Source organism: Meles meles, chromosome 7 (assembly GCF_922984935.1).
Source record: "Meles meles chromosome 7, mMelMel3.1 paternal haplotype, whole genome shotgun sequence".
Lineage (NCBI taxonomy): Eukaryota > Metazoa > Chordata > Mammalia > Carnivora > Mustelidae > Meles > Meles meles.
The window spans coordinates 54,461,442-54,478,425 of record NC_060072.1 but is presented as its reverse complement, the minus strand read 5'-3'; the positions used below and the strand labels follow the sequence as shown (position 1 = coordinate 54,478,425).

General features: G+C 35.7%; 1 protein-coding gene across 1 annotated transcript; it reads left to right on the top strand.

Moving 5' to 3' along the window:
* The first annotated feature begins 934 nt into the window (after nucleotides 1-934).
* Nucleotides 935-7,198, top strand: LOC123946344 (NKG2-A/NKG2-B type II integral membrane protein-like). Its single transcript, XM_046011793.1, has 5 exons — nucleotides 935-1,021; nucleotides 1,537-1,635; nucleotides 2,068-2,121; nucleotides 2,632-2,780; nucleotides 7,175-7,198. Exons 1-5 carry the CDS (start codon nucleotides 952-954, stop codon nucleotides 7,196-7,198), a joined length of 396 nt encoding a protein of 131 aa, XP_045867749.1. The 5' UTR covers nucleotides 935-951.
* Nucleotides 7,199-16,984: the final 9,786 nt, after the last annotated feature.

Genomic DNA, 16,984 nt, shown 5'->3' with positions numbered 1-16,984 from the left:
CCATTGCTTAGGTTTTAGATAATTTTAGTGTGTCATGTAGCATTTTTCACCATGTACATTATTTCTTTAAAATTTAATGATTTTCAGAATTCCACAATCATTCAAAATGGAAGGTCATTTAATAAGACCTCATCCCCTTTTACTAAGTATACATAAGTCACCAAATAAAACTAATTTACTGCAGGAATTTCCTGTATATTCTAACACCATTATTACCCCAATTAGTTTAGAACATTCAATCATTAACCACTCACGGATTTTAAAAATTGTCATAAAAATTAGTCTCATTATTTCCTAATAACAGCATTTTAGTTTTAACCCTGTCATTCTAACCATGTGTCTTTGGAAATTGACAAGTCAGGAAATGACAGATGCTGGAGAGGATGTGGAGAAAGGGGAACCCTCCTCCACTGTTGGTGGGAATGCAAGCTGGTGCAACCACTCTGGAAAACAGCATGGAGGTTCCTCAAAATGTTGAAAATAGAACTACCCTATGACCCAGCAATTGCACTACTGGGTATTTACCCTAAAGATACAAACATAGTGATCCGAAGGGGCACGTGTACCCGAATGTTTATAGCAGCAATGTCTACAATAGCCAGACTATGGAAATTGACATTAAGCTAATTAAGTTAATAAGGGCATAATTCTTTATGTGTTTCTTTATTCTTCACTAATTTGTTGCTTTTCATGGCTACAACCAACAATATTACATCAAACATGAAATACCACTTTAAAAATCACTTATTCTCCAATGAAACACTTATTTCGAGCTCTGAGGAAATCAGAAACAGAATTTTACATCATTCAACTACAAAGGAGTGTTACCACTTACCTCACACTCCACCCAGTGAGACTCTAGCAGGGCTCTTGTCATTACCTAAACCGTTTGTCAACTACATCAGTCCAGTTTTCATACAGCACAGACCCTGAGATCTCTCAGATGCTGAGATGAATAACCAGAGAGAAAACGCCTTAGAACGAAATCTGGTTAAGAACTCAAGAAGACAACAGTCGAAAGGTAAGGGCACTAAAATGTCTAATTCAGTAACTGAGCAGGAAGCCGTCTGTGCAGAATTAAATCTTTAAAATGCTTCTGAAGACCTGCAAGGGAATGACAAGAACTACCACTGCAAAAATAAAGCACACAGTAAGGCACAAAATACAACTGTTCTAGGATGTGAACTTGGGGTGCAGAGGTTTGGGGAAAGAGTAGGGAATGATTTCACATATTTTTCATTTATGAGGATCAGAACTTGAAGCTGGATAAGGTAATCTTATTTTTGAAATCTGAGGACTAACTTTACTGAGGCATTGTTGTAAATCATAGTCCTTGACCAACAACTCATGAAGCATTATGCTTACTGACAGTTAAATGGTATATTGTGAGGAAGATTACAATGGTAGATATGGGTTTGTCATCTATGTTTATACCTATGATGCCCTGTGCATCTTTGGTTCTCTTGTATGTAAACTGTCTAAACTTTGGTCTTTATCCATCCATCCTTTCTCACTGTTTAATTTCTCTCCCCACAGATTTGCCATCCTCTCTAGCGAAGCTCACTGCTGGGATTTTGGGAATCACATGTCTTGTCTTGACGTATGTTGTAGCAAGAATGATAAATTCTCTTCCCTGTGAGTAAACCTTTGAATGATTATGAAAAATATTTTCATTTTAATAATCAGCAGTGCCTGTAAATATTTCAAGTATTGTGGGATGGAACTTTCCTTTTCATGTATGTGTTTAGACTAAGTGTGGAATGCTTATTCTAAATTTCTCAAAAGTATAAATAACAAAAATTATAGAAAAAAATATATATATATAATTGAGAAACACAAGTTTACTCTTTAGATTGGTTAAACAAAATACTGTAAGAGATGCTGAAGTTTAGTAAGTTTTTGAACTGATTTCTCTTCAAATCATCATGATATTAACAGATCCTAATATATCAATTTTATTTTATTCCAGAGTATTCTAATCTTAAAAAATACACCAAATTTCAAACAGAAAAAATAAATGGTTAGAATGATTTTTTTCCTCGTAATTTCCTTAATTTATATTTTTAGGTAGCAGAACACTGCAGCAGAACAATTCATACCCAGTTACAAGAATCCAAAAAGGTATGCAATGATTTTCATAGTTCTGATATTAGTATAGTTTATATTTTGTCTCCATCTAGGCTGTGAAAAATCAGAACAGAGTTTCGGGGGAGACATGAAATATAAAATACAGATAATAGATGTTAATAAGTAATGTTACAAGATAGTATTCTTATGCAACAATATGAAAAAAGCCTATTTTAAAAATCACCACACCCATTGTTACCAGTTGCCTCAAGTTTCTTCCTGCTATAACAGAAGAGAGAAATCATTTTACAATGGCAGAAAAGTAGTTTTGTTCAGTGACTCAAAGGATATGTAGAGATGGACATTTTCATGTATTTGCTTTATATGGGCACATAAATTAGGGAAAGAAAGCTTGACTTTCCAGAAGTGTGCTTGTGTTTTATTTTTGCCAGCATGTGAGGGTGCATGGATATGCTATATACACATGTGTATACATAAGCAAGTTGCAAATTTGTGTTTTAATATTCAAAGCTGTTTGGATAATATCTCATAATCTTTCTTTAGCTGATCCATGTGGTCATTGTCCAAAAGAGTGGTTTACATACTCCAACAATTGCTATTACATTAGCACTGAAAGAAAACCATGGAATGAGAGTTTGATGTTCTGTGCTTCTAAGAACTCTACCCTGCTCTCCATAGATGAAGAAGATGTGGTAAGATTTCAGATGTTTCCAGCATTTTATTAAAAGCTTATCAGTTAAAGGATGCCTGGGCGCCCCAATCCATTAAGCATCTGTCTTCAGTTGAGGTCATGATCCCAGGGTCCTTCAGTTGAGGTCATGATCCCAGGGAGCCTGCTTCTCCCTCTGCCTGCCACTCCCCCACCTTGTGTCCCCTCAGTCTCTCGCTGATAAATAAATAAATAAAATCTTTAAAAAAAAGGCTTATCAGTTAATATTATACTGGTAGAATTCATCCATATTTTTGTACATTTCAGGTGTGTTACTATTCCATAGTTTGACTCTATGATATTTTATTTATATTTTTATACCTTTAATATACATTTGGTATTTTCCAGGTCATGCTTTTAATTGAAAACCATGCTTCGATAGATGCTCTTTTGCCTGAAATAACCTTACTATTTAATTTTACCATTATCATCAAGGCAACTAAATGTATGATTGTGCAACTTGAGCACAAAGTAGTTAGAACCACATAATTACAAATCAGAGCATGAAATAGAAGTTTAGAGCCTCTATCAGCCCTGCCCATTTTAATATTATAAAATATATTTGCTTATTTTCAGACCTTACATCAATGGGATCAAGCAGTGTGCATTTTTATGTATATCTCCTTTCAGTCTCACATGCTATTGTAGTCCATCTATACCACTGCATTTGTCTGTAGTTTGTGAATTTTCACTGCTGTCTTATATGAATATGACCTTTTAAAATCTATTCTCAGAAATGTAATTCCTATCTAGTCTGTGGGTATTATGAATAACTATTTTATGAAAAGCCTTTTCTATGTCTTTTTTAAATATTTATTTATTTATTTATTTATTTATTTATGAGAGAGAGAGAGAGTGTGGGAAGGGTCAAATGGAAAGAGAGAGACAGAGAATCTCAAGAAGACTCTGTGCTGAGTTCAGAGTCCAAGGCGGGGCTGGATCTCACCACCCTGAAGTCATGACCCGTGGTGAAAACAAGACTCAGATGCTTAACCAATGAGCCAACCAGGCACCCCAACCTTACATATCTTTTCCACAAATTGCATTTATAATAATTTTTTTATACATAAGTGTATAGAAAAGTCTATTATATTTATGGAATATAAATATTGTATTTATCATAATAAAATACTATTGTATAAATACATTATAATTGTATTTATAATTATAATATATTTTCTTCTAAGCATTAGTATGAAATTGCATGGGCATAGATATGTTAAATTATCCCTAACTTTTCTAGTGTTTTGTATAAATATACATTGTACAAGGTAGTCCCTATATCCAAAACTCAATAGTCTCAGAGAAACTATTACAATAATTTCTGTTGATTATATAACAGTATCATTTTCTGGTCTGTGAAGCATTAAAATATTCTCTTCAATGAGAATGAGAAGTACTCAGGTATGTCTCTTGCCCATTTCATCTAGATGGTGCCTTCTTTCTCTTCTTAGTCCTTGTTATTTTTTTTTTAAGATTTTATTTATTTGAGAGAGAAAGAGAGTGAGAGAGAGAGCACAAGCAGGAAGGAGAGGGAGAAGCAGGCTTCCCATGGAGCAGAGGGACTGATGCGGGGCTCCACCCCAGGATCTTGGGATCATCTGATCTGAAGGCAGATTCTTAACCCACTGAGCCATGCACGCACCCCAGTATTGTCATATTTTAAATAGAAGTGCTTTCGTGAGTTGATGAGATGGAAATAGTTGTGACCTGCATTTTTACTCCCCTACTGGAGTCCTTTAATGATCAGAATTTCAATGTTATCATGGTGCAACTTATCAATTTGGGGTGTTAGTGATTATTTTCGACCTATTTCAGAGGTTAGTCAAAGTTTATGATAATAATTTCTTATATTACTTCTTGAATTTACCTTTTTCTTTATTTTTTAACTTTTATTTATTTAATTTTAAAGAAGCTGGGGGCTTCCTTTTGCTATATCTTGCTGAGGTTACCTCTTCTCTGTAGTCTGAAATAGTGTCCAGGGTGGATATGGATTCTGTGGTAGATAACATGGTCTAACACTGATGAAGATATATCACCCATTCCCTGATTTTCATACTACTTAAGTCATGTCTTAATCCACCCTGTTCCCTCAAGAGTATTTCTTTGTGTTCTCCAGCTATCTTCCTGAGATGTTGATTTATGTTTTTAAACTTATTTTTTAAAGATTTTTAAATCTGGTATTTTTGCAATAGAGAGAGACAGAGAGCACATGCAAGTGTGAACAGGGGGATGCATAGAAGGAGAGGAAGAAGCAGACTCCCTGCTGATAGGAAGCCCGATACAGGACTCTATCCCAGAAGGCAGATGCTTAACCGACTGAGTCACTGAGGCAACAGAGATGTGATTTCTATGTACACATCTCTTAGTTTGCTAAACCTCTGAGGTCTATAAATATTTTAAATGATATTTGGAAGTTATGTCACATACATTGTGACATAAGATTGATTTTCTTGTTTTTTTTTTCCCTGCCTCTCTTCTCTTTCTCATATTGTATTTAGAACTATGCTAGTTTTCCTGATACTGTTTTGAAGATTTCTGAACTCTGTGAATTTTTATCTCTCATACTATGGGGTAAAAAGTACTCTTACTCCTTTTTCAATTTCATCAACTTCTTGCTCTGCATCTCAAATTTTCTGTAGAGCCAATTTATTAAATTTTTAATTTCAGGTATGTAGAAAGCAAGAATTTCTCTGTGGTCTAGTCATATAGTTTGATTCTCTATTGAAATATCACACTTGCTATATTGCTGCCCTCATATTTTCATTTAATTATTTGAACTAAGTTTTATTTAATTTATATATATATATATTACTTTAATTGCTTCTTTCTAATAATGTATTATCTTATCCCAGTAAAAGTTTCTATTGATGTAGCCTTTTTCCCCTTAATGTGGAAAACATTTTCCAGTTTCTTTTCAGGTAGATGTTCTTGACAATACAGTTCAATTTTTTAGATAGATGTTCTTGACAATAGAGTTCAATAAACCTGCATTCTCTTTAATTTTTCATAGATTTATTGTTTTTTGTAAGTTGCATAAACTTTACTGTAGAATCCTCTCCTCTTAAGTTGGATTCCTGATATTTTTGTTCAGTTTTTCCAAATTCACATTAATGTTTTTCTTTTTTAACCCATCTTCCTGGGTATGATCCTTATGATTTTCTACCTTAGATATCAACCACTTCTTTTAAAAGTCTGTGTTTGAACACTGCAAGTCAGCAGGGCTTCACCCTCTGCCATATGATGTGTGTACATGTGAGTGTGTGTGTGTGTGAGAGAAGGTGTGTGTTGAGGGGTAGTGCTCATAACTTCACTAGCAGTTCTCAAGTCTCCTTTGGCTTTTACTTTCTACTGGGTTCTTGGTCTCTCCCTGTGCACAGACTTTTTTTTCCATCTGCCAAGGATGTGTAGAGAGCTCAGGTCAACTCTTCTGTCATACCTTCCCTTACCAGTATCTTCCCATTATATTTATGGGAGTCAGAGCAATTGGCCCAAAGACCACAAGGTCTGACTAAAAAAAAGTAAGGTTTTTCCTCATCATGAGTGAGCAAAATTAGCACTTTGAGCTGGAAAATCAATGGACTCCTTTGCCCCCTTCCCAACTGCTAACCACGTCTCCCCTGTGGCACCAGCACCATTGCTACTTGCAGCTTCTCCAACTGTAAAAACTACAATTCTTCTTGATCACTGAGCTAGGGTGATAGGGGGTGTGGGGGGAGGGGGAGGCAGGGGAGCTGTCCTACACAAGAAATCACAAGGTGCTTCTTCTTACTTGAATCTCTAGGATTTTTCCCAATGTACGTATTTCACAAAATATTTTTAATCTTTTTGTCACTTATCAGAAACCCAAAATTGTTACCTTTGTCAGTTTCTCCTCCTACTTAGTCCTAGTAAGATACTTTTTTTTAGTGTGTCCAGTGTGATACAAAATATATAGATATAGACAGGTACTATAAGGAAAGACTTAACTTTATTGTTACTGCAAAATTCAAATGAATATAAGAGCTTCTATTTGACTTCTAATAAAATCTGTTTTCTCACAGTATTTGTTGAACTTCTTCGTTCCATCTTCATGGATTAGAGGCTCCCAGAGAATCAATAATAATTCATCTCTGTGGCCAAAAGGCTCAACTTTCTTCTCCAAAATGTTAAGTTTCCTGAGAATTTTTATATTTTATGATTTAAAAGAATTAATCTCACAAGAAAAAGCATTAGTATGCGAGCAACTAGAAAACACAAATGTTGCAGTGTTTTCATAGAACAATGACAAAGGAAATATTTAGATTTGTTACTTAACTATTGAAATAAATTATTTATTCATCAAAATATTATGGGATATATCACTAAATTAATGAGATGTAATTCTCTGTATTTCAGACCATCAGTATCTTCAAAGAGTGACAAGAATTGTTCATTTTTCATCTTCAGTTCAAAGATAGTATCTTATGAATCTTGCTTGGAATTAAGACTATTTGTTTGTAAGCACCAGACATTAGTTACCTAATTTGGGGATAATGCTCTGTCACCATCTAAACAACTATCTAATTCCTCCAAAAACAATGCAGTTGCTTTCTCAGAATATTTTTAAGATGTTATTTTAAGAGCAAATTTAGGTTCACAGCAAAATTAAGAGAAAAGTACAGATATTTCCTCTCTTGTCCCTGTCTGTACACATGACAGTCTCTCCCATCATCAGCAACACTCAGTAGAATGGTCATTTTTTACAAGGATGAACTTGCAATGATGTATCAAATTCTTCCAAAGTCCAAAGTGTACCTGGGGTTTCAACCTTGGTGTTGGTGTCATACTAATACAAAAAATAAATACTCATATACAGATCATGTATTTCTTAAGCTTTTGCTATTTATTGAAATGAATTCCATTTAAATTATAAATCATAATATCAAGCACTGTTTTTGTAAATTCCCCAATAAGGTGAATAATTCTACTAGTAATTCCCAATGAATTGATTTGTCCTCGTCCTTAAAGGGACTATAAATGAGGGTTGAACAGCCCTGGGTGGCAAGGTTATCAGTCAGAATTAAGTCAGGACACAGAAACCAGGGGAACTTGGGGCAAACAATTATTATCTATCTGTAAAAGAAAGCCTGCTAAGAGAAAAGGCTGCTAAGATAAAATAAGAATATCTTAGGGTTGAAGGAGAGTAACCAAAGGAGGGATCACTGGGAAGCCAGGTCTACTCTCTGAAGATGGAATTTAGATACCATTGAAGACAATGTGGCCACACACAACTTCATGGAAGACATGCTCATGGGACTGGCCTGGACAAAGCAATTCCATTGTCTACACCTGACCATGGTGAGGATGGATCTCAGGCCATGACTAGCAAACAGGAAGAATTTCCCTGCCAGAGTGTTAGGAGGCACTGCTTAGAGGACAGGAAACTGACTGGTACTGGCCACAAAACTTGCTGGAGGCTGAATACACGGGACTTCTGCCTGCATGCAGCTGGCAACCAAACCATAGCAGCCAAACACCCTGAAAAACACCATGAAACCAGAAGAGCCTTTTCTGCTGCAGTGTCTTGACAATGCCTTTGACCAACAAAACTCAACCTTGTGTGAGCTGACAAGCAAGAGAAGTGCATAGAATCTAGCTCCACTGTCTGAGAACAGGGCACTGAGGGATAGATTTGGAGCCAAGAGTACTAAATTGTTAACAGGCACTCAGGGTTATCAGGCAACAATCACAGGGTAGCTATATAAGAGCAATTCCCATCCATCCCAGGTCCTCAGAGAACGAAATGTACAAGTATATTCTGAATTACTTTTAGTACAGCACTACCAAAATTGTGTTCATTATTTGGTAGAGATAGGTTTTTCATTGAATAATAACCAGTGTCCTTTGATACTCTTTCTTGTGTGTTGTTTTCCTCACCTGGATTTCAGAAATATTGGAAGAGATCTTGTCTTATTAAATTCTCCACATCACCACCTCTGTCACTTTTTACTACTACGCTAAAAAACACTATAAATTGAAAAATTAAATAAATGTCAAATAGAAAAGGAGAATTAAATGTATAGAGATATTTGTGTGTGTCAAACAGGTAGTGCTTGCCAAAATTCAGGACAAACTTTATTACTTTTATCATGATTCAGAGGTATTTCTACCCTAATTCAAATACATCAGGGAGAGAGGTTAAACCTGATAGTTACTTGCAAAATAAATTCATATTTTACATACATTTAGCTCTTTGAAGATATACTCATATTCTCTGTACTTATTCCTCATGATTAGCTAGAGAAATTACGTGAATATTCTTTTTTTTAATATTTTATTTATTTGACAGAGAGAAATCACAACTAGGCAGAGAGGCAGGCAGAGAGAAAGGAGGAAGCAGGCTCCCCGGGGAGTAGAGAGCCCGATGTGGGGCTCGATCCCAGGACCCTGGGATCATGACCTGAGCCGAAGGCAGAGGCTTTAACCCACTGAGCCACCCAGGCGCCCCTTACGTGAATATTCTAAATCAATTTCATATACTATGTAAATGGCAGCTGTAACTAATTGCTAACATTGTGTTACAAACAACCCAAAATTGCACTGACATTTTAAAAATAAGCATTTATTTTTCATTCACAAGTTTGTGGTTCAGTTATGTTTTAGTTGATTGGGACTGGGCATATATAGATTTGGCTCCAGCCTACAGATTCAGCCCAGGTCTTTTTTCCATATTTTATTCTTAGAAGAACAGACTATCTTGTATACTCACTAGATCTCCGTCCTTTTGACTTAAGAACTTAATCTTTCTGTGCCATCTCCTGTGACATGATGATGATAATTGTAGCCACCTCATAGGGCTGATCTGAGGATCAATAATATAATGCTTTAAGATCCTTACAATACAGCCTCACTACATGATGTTCTGGTTATATGTGATGTCTTCATACCTTGCTTTACCAACTATTCAATAAAGGCTGTTTTCCAAGAAAACCAATGCTCTATAACTGTGTTCTTTTCATTCAGTGAAACAGTCAGGCATCAGAAATATAATCTGACTTAACCAGTTTGATAATATACATCAAAGATATTTGCATTTTCTTGTTTTTTAAGATTTTATTTATTTATTCGACACATAGAGAGAGATCATAACTAGGCAGAGAGGCAGGCAGAGAGAGGGGAGAAGCAGGCTCCCTGCCAAGCAGAGAACCCGAGGCAGGACTTGATCCCAGGACCCTGAGATCATGACCTGAGCCAAAGGCAGAGGCTTAACCAACTGAGCCACCCAGGTGCCTGATATTTGTATTTTTAAACAGATTTTTAAGAAATTCAATATGTCATGTATGGAGAATTAATGGGAGTAATTTTCTTCTAGGCATGCATGTCCATTTTGGAAATCAATTCTGTTATTTCTCTCATTGGTCTAGAACCCCAGTCTTCACATTCAGTGTTCTAGTTGGACATATGTAAGGGCTATCTCTTTGAAATTGAAATCTGAAAGGAATTGTCAAGGTTTGATGAGGTAGCCCTTTTGATACTGACACTTGGGGAACCTACATGGTTCTAGAGGATGAAAGCACTGACATGCCCTTTTCCTTTGAATTCTGGAGCATCCCATCAGCACATATGCATTTCTTGCTTTTGTAAATGGAGAAAAATAAGAGGCTGCTTAATACATTCTGATGTATTCCAATGTTCTCCCCAATTTTTTATGTATCTAAACATGTGCATAAAAAGGTGCTTAACGTCTTACATGTACCCATAAAGCCATGGGAATTATTTTGTGAAGTGAGCTTGATCTAGTGGTTCCTCCAAAAGCACTGGAGATACATAATTATGGAGCAATACTAAGAGCACGTTGTATTCAAGAGTGAATACAGAATAGAAATAATCATGCAGAAGTCAGGAATACAATGATCAAAATGGTCATTTTCTGGGTCTAACTTTCTGAGAATATACATTAGGTGTTGAACATAAAAGCTTGATTCTAGATCCTGAGTTAACAGTACTCACTTCAGTACTAAATTCAGAGGAACATGGTGCCCTTTTAAAATTTACTGTTGCATCAGAGCTGAAAGTTTGTTCTTTCCAGGTACTCGGTTTCAGAGATAATATAAGAAGGACTGAGCAGTGTTGATCCAATCTTCTGTACCAAATTTACTAATCAGAAAATTTTATTTCTGGGTAATTAATGGGTATAAATTTATGCATAAAATAAGTCATTACATTTAAAAAGTATTGCTCTACCCTACATTTAGGAGGCTTTCTCCTTAACTACTACCATTATTACTTTGTGACTCCTCCTAAGGCAACATGTAAAAATATATCTTGTGTACCCACAAATGCTCTGGACTGGATAGAGTAATAATCCAATCTGAGATGAGGAGAAAAATATTTTTAAAGTAGATCAATGTGATAACATCAAAAATTTGACATGCATAATTAGAATCTTACAAGGAGAGGGTAATATTTGGCAGAAAAAAACATTTGAAGAAATAATGGTGAAAAATATGTATTTCAAAAATTCATTTTCACTTTTGTTTCCTTTCTCTTTGGAGACATGTCTTGAAAGAAGTTGCTGTGACTGATGTCAAAGAGGTTACTGCCTGTGTTCTATAGAATTGTGAAGGGCTCCTGCCTCATGTTGAGGTCTTGTATCCATTTTGAGTTTATCTTTGTGTATGATATAAGAGAATGGTCAAGTTTCATTCTTCTACACATAGCTGTCAATTTTCCCAGCACCATTTATTGAAGAGACTTTTTTTTCCCACTGTATGTTTTTTCCTGCTTTGTCAAAGATTACCTGACAAAAGTTGAGGGTTCCTCCATATCTGGGCTCTCTACTCTGTTCCACTGGTCTATGTGTCTGTTTTTGTGCCAGTACCAAGCTGTCTTGGTGATCACAGCTTTGTAGTAAAGCTTGAAATTGGGCAACATGATGACCCCAGTTCTATTTTCCTTTTTCAACATTTCCTTAGCAATTCAGGGTCTCTTCTGATTCCATACAAATTTTAGGATTGTTTGCTCCAGCTCTTTGAAAAATGCCAGTGGAATTTTGATAAGAATGGCATTGAAAGTGTAGATCACTCTAGGCAATATAGACATTTTAGCAATGTTTATTCTTCCAATCCATGAGCATGGAATGCTCTTCCATCTTTTTGTGTTTTCTTCAACTTCTTTCATGAGTGTTCTGTAGTTTCTCGAGTACAGATCCTTTACCTCTTTGGTTAGGTTTGTTCCCAGGTATCTTATGGTTCTTGGTGCTGTAGTAAATGGAATCGATTCTCTAATTTCTTTTTCTGTATTTTCATTGTTAGTGTATAAGAAAGCAACTGATTTCTGTACATTGATTTTTTATCCTGCCACATTACTGAATTGTTGTATGAGTTCTAGTAGTTTGGGGGTGGAGTCTTTTGGCATGATATAAAGTATCATGCCATCTGTTAAGAGAGAGAGTTTGACTTCTTTATTGCCAATTTGAATACCTTTTATTTCTGTTTGTTGTCTGATTGTTGTTGCTAGGACTTCTAATACAAAGTTGAACAAGAGTGGTGAGAGTGGGCATCCTTTTCGTGTTCCTGATCTCAAAGGGAAGGCTGTCATCTTTTTCCCATTGAGGATGATATTCATGAAGTTGAGGAATGTTCCCTCAATCCCTATACTTTGAAGCATTTTAATCAGGAACAGATGCTGGATTTTGTCAAATGCAGTTCTGCATCAATTGCGAGGACCATGTGGTTCTTCTCTCTTCTCTTATTGATTTGTTCTATCACATTGAATGATTTGTGAATGTTGAACCATCCTTGCAACCCAGGGATAAATCCCAACTGGTCATGGTGGATAATCTTTTTAATGTGCTGCTGGATCCTATTAGCTAAGATCTTGTTGAGAATCTTAGCATCCATATTCATCAGGGATATTGGTCTGAAATTCTCCTTTTTGGTGCGATCTCTCCCTGGTTTGGGGATGAGGGTAATGCTGGCTTCATAAAAAGGGTCTGGAAGTTTTCCCTCTTCTTCAATTTTTTTGAAACACTTCTGCACAGCAAAGGAAACAGTCAACAAAGCAAATAGACAACCCACGGAATGGAAGAAGATATTCGCAAATGACAATACAGACAAAGGGCTGATATCCAGGATATATAAAGAACTCCTTAAAGTCAACACACGCAAAACAGATAATCATGTCAAAAAATGGGCAGAAGATATGAACAGACACTTCTCCAATGAAGACATACAGATGGCTAACAGACACATGAAAAAATGTTCATCATCACTAGCCATCAGGGAGATTCAAATCAAAACCACATTAAGAGGGCACCTGGGTGGCTCAGTGGGTTAAGCCGCTGCTTTCAGCTCAGGTCATGATCTCGGGGTCCTGGGATCGAGTCCCACATCAGGCTCTCTGCTCAGCGGAGAGCCTGCTTCCCTTCCTCTCTCTCTGCCTGCCTCTCTTGTGATTTCTCTCTGTCAAATAAATAAATCTTTAAAAAAAAAAACCACATTAAGATACCACCTTACACCAATTAAAATGGCTAAAATTAACAAGACAATAAACTACGTGTGTTGGAGAGGATGTGGAGAAAGGGGAACCCTCTTACACTGTTGGTGGGAATGCAAGTTGGTGCAGCCACTTTGGAAAACAGTGTGGAAATGCCTCAAGAAATTAAAAGTAGAGCTTCCCTATGACCCTGCAATTGCACTACTGGGTATTTACACCAAAGATACAGATGTAATGAAAAGAAGAGCCATCTGTACCCCAATGTTCATAGCGTCAATGGCCACAGTTGCCAAACTGTGGAAAGAACCATGATGCCCTTCAATGGATGAATGGATAAGGAAGATGTGGTCCATATATACTATGGAGTATTATGCCTCCATCAGAAAAGATGAATACCCAACTTTTGTATCAACATGGAAGGGTCTAGAAGAGATTATGCTGAGTGAAAAAAGTCAAGCAGAGAGAGTCAATTTTCATATGGTTTTGCTTATTTGTGGAGCATAAGAAATAACATGGAAGGCATGGGGAGATGGAGAGGAGAAGGGAGTTGGGGGAAATTGGAGGGGAAGATGAACCATGAGAGACTGTGGACTTTGAAAGACAATCTGAGGGTTTTTGAGGGGGAGGGGGTGGGAGATTGGGTGAGCCTGGTGGTGGGTATTATGGAGGGCATGTATTGCATGGAGCACTGGGTGTGGTGCATAAACAATGAATTCTGGAACACTGAAAAGAAATTTTAAAAATAAATGAAAATTAAAAAAAAAACTATGTATTTCAAATTTGTTGCAAAATGAGTTAAATTCAGGAAGCCCAGCAAAATCCAAATAAGATAAATAAAAACTAAGTCACAAGTGGGCATAGTGTAGTCATGCTTCTGAAAGAGATAAAAAGAAAATCTTGAAGCAGTGAAAGAATAACAATTCATATGCCCCAAAATTCACTACAAACAATGAAATTCAGAAGATAATAGACTATTAATCTCAGGAAAAGGAAGGTGCCAACCCAGAATTCTATGTCATTAATAGCCTTCCAAAATAAAGGTAAATTAATTCATGCTCAAATAACTACTCAGAACATCCATCAACAGCAAGCCTAAATTGGAAGAGGTGCTACAGGAAGGGAATTCTTCAGGCTTAAGGGTAATAGTACCACATGAAAAACGGAGTATTTGGAAAGGTAAGAAGGGCATGAAATATTATAAATATCTGGATTAAGATATAAGACAATCTTTTGTTAATTGCTTTAAGTGTGCATGTCTATTAACAGCAAAGTTTGCAACAGGGTCTTCCAGTGTTTACAAAGTTTGTAGATTGTAATACACACAACAATTGTATCATAATGGTTGAGGGGTGTGATCAATATTTTTTAAGTATTGTTATTGACTACTCATGCCATCTGACTTCCAAGTAGAATGTTTTTGTAAGATATTTTATATAATCAAGTCGAATTCTTTAACACATGGTAGGTTTGCCCAGGTTGTTTTTTATTATACTTTACTTTGGTAATTTTCATTTTTTGGAATTTTCTATTACCCATGGGTTTTAAAATCTATTCATAATATGTATTTATTACCTTTTAACATTTTAATTTAAAACAATACTGTATTCACAAATTTAATCTGGATATAAATTATTTCTGTCTTTAGTTTTTTGGCAGTCTTGTCCATTTTGTCTTTTCAAAAAAATATCTCTTTCTTTATCCTCTCTACTGAACTTTTTTTCTTTGTCATGATTTTTCACTATTTATTGTTTTCTTTCATCTTCCTCATTTGGATTTAATTTCACCTAATTTTTTGCTTTCATGTTTTTAATTTGTATTTATTTTTTAATTGTCTAACAATTTTATTTTCCATAAATTATGGCAGTATATAGAATTGTGACATCTTTCTATTCTATAGAACATTTAAAGAAGAATTAATACTTGTTCTTCTGAAGCTGTTTCAAAAAACAGAAATGGAAGGAAAATTTTCAAACTCATTCTATGAGGTCAGCATTACCTTGATCCTAAAACCAGACAAAGCCCCAACCAAAATGGGAAATTACAGACCAGTTTCCCTAATGAACATGTATGCAAAAATTTTCACCAAGATACTAGTCAATAGGATCCAACAGTACATTCACCACAACCAAGTGGGAAAACACTATAGAGGTTCTTCAAGAAGTTAAAAATAGAACTACCCTACAACCCAGCAATTGCAGTACTGGTGTTTATCCCAAAGATAAAAATGTAGAGATCCCAAGGGGCACTTGCACCCCAATGTTCATAAACAGCAGCAATGTCCACAGTAGCAGAACTTTGGAAAGGGCCTTGATATCCATCGACAGATGAATGGATAAAGAAGATGCAGCATATAAATACAATGAGATATTACTCAGCCATCAAAAAGGATGAATACTTAACATTTGTATTGATGTAGGTTGCACTAGACAGTATCTTGCTGAATGAAATAAGTCAATAAGAGAAAGCCAATCATTATATGATTTCACTCATATGTTGAGTATAAGAAACATCACAGAGGATCATGGGAAGAGAGGGAAAACTGAATGGGAAGAAATCAGAGAGGGAGACAAACCATGAGATACTCTTAACTATAGGAAACAAACTGAGGGCTGCTGGAAATGAGGTAGTAGGGAGATGATGTAGCTGGGTGATGGGGATTAAGAAGAGCATGTGATGTGATGAGAACTGGGTGTTATAAGTGACTGATGAATAACTGAAATCTGTATTTGAAAATAATGATGTAGTATATGTTGGTAATTATATTTAAAATAAAAAAAGAAGAAAATCAAAATTCCCTAGAGAAAAATGAAAAGGAAATCACAATGTTTCAAAATCTATGTGAGTGGAAATAAATGAAATTGAGAATAAAAAATAATAGAAAAAAAATCAATGAAATGAAGAATGGTTTCCTTGAAAAAAATATATAAAATTGATAAGACTTGGGGGCCCTGGGTAGCTCAGTGGGTTAAAGCCTCTGCCTTCACCTCAGGTCATGATCCCAGAGTCCTAGGATCAAGCCCCACATTGGGCTCTCTGCTCAGCATGAAGCCTGCTTTCTCCTCTCTCTCTCTCTCTCTGCCTGCCTCTCTGCCTACTTGTGATCTCTGTCTGTCAAATAAATAAATAAAATCTTTAAATTAAAAGAAATGATAAGACTTTAAGCAGAATTATCAGGAAAAAAAGAGTGGCAACCCAAAAAATACCTTCAAAAACGAAGAGAAGTTACAACAAACACCTCAGAAGTACAGAAGAGCATAATAGACTCACTCTGACCAATCATATGCCAACAAACTGAAATCTAGAAGAAATGGACCAATTCTTACAAATCTACAAATTTTCAAGATGAAATCAGGCATAAATAGACAATCTCAACAGACTAATTAATAGTAAAGGAATTGAATCAATAGTCAAAACCCTCTCAACAGACACGTATCCAAGACCAGTTGGTTTCACAGGTGAATTATAACAAACTTTTATCTTATTTTATTTTTTCATTATTTTTTTATTGTGTTATGTTAGTCACCATACAGTACTTCATTAGTTTTTGATAGGGGCGAGCCTGGTGATGGGTATTAAGGAGGACTTAATACATGGATTCCATGGAGCACTGGGTGTTACACAAAGAATGAATCTAACAAACTTTTATTTTTAGTTTTTTTATTAAAGATTTTATTTATTTATTTGACAGACAGAGATTACAAGTAGGCAGAGAGGCAGGCAGAGAGAGAG

What these genes read in the sequence shown, in the direction of transcription:
- LOC123946344 (XM_046011793.1), top strand. Translation starts at nt 952, where the DNA reads ATGAATAACCAGAGAGAAAACGCCTTAGAACGAAATCTGGTTAAGAAC. An exon ending in AAGAAGACAACAGTCGAAAG is followed by an intron (nt 1,022 to 1,536) that starts GTAAGGGCACTA and finishes CTCTCCCCACAG; the next exon opens with ATTTGCCATCCTCTCTAGCG. An exon ending in AATGATAAATTCTCTTCCCT is followed by an intron (nt 1,636 to 2,067) that starts GTGAGTAAACCT and finishes TTATATTTTTAG; the next exon opens with GTAGCAGAACACTGCAGCAG.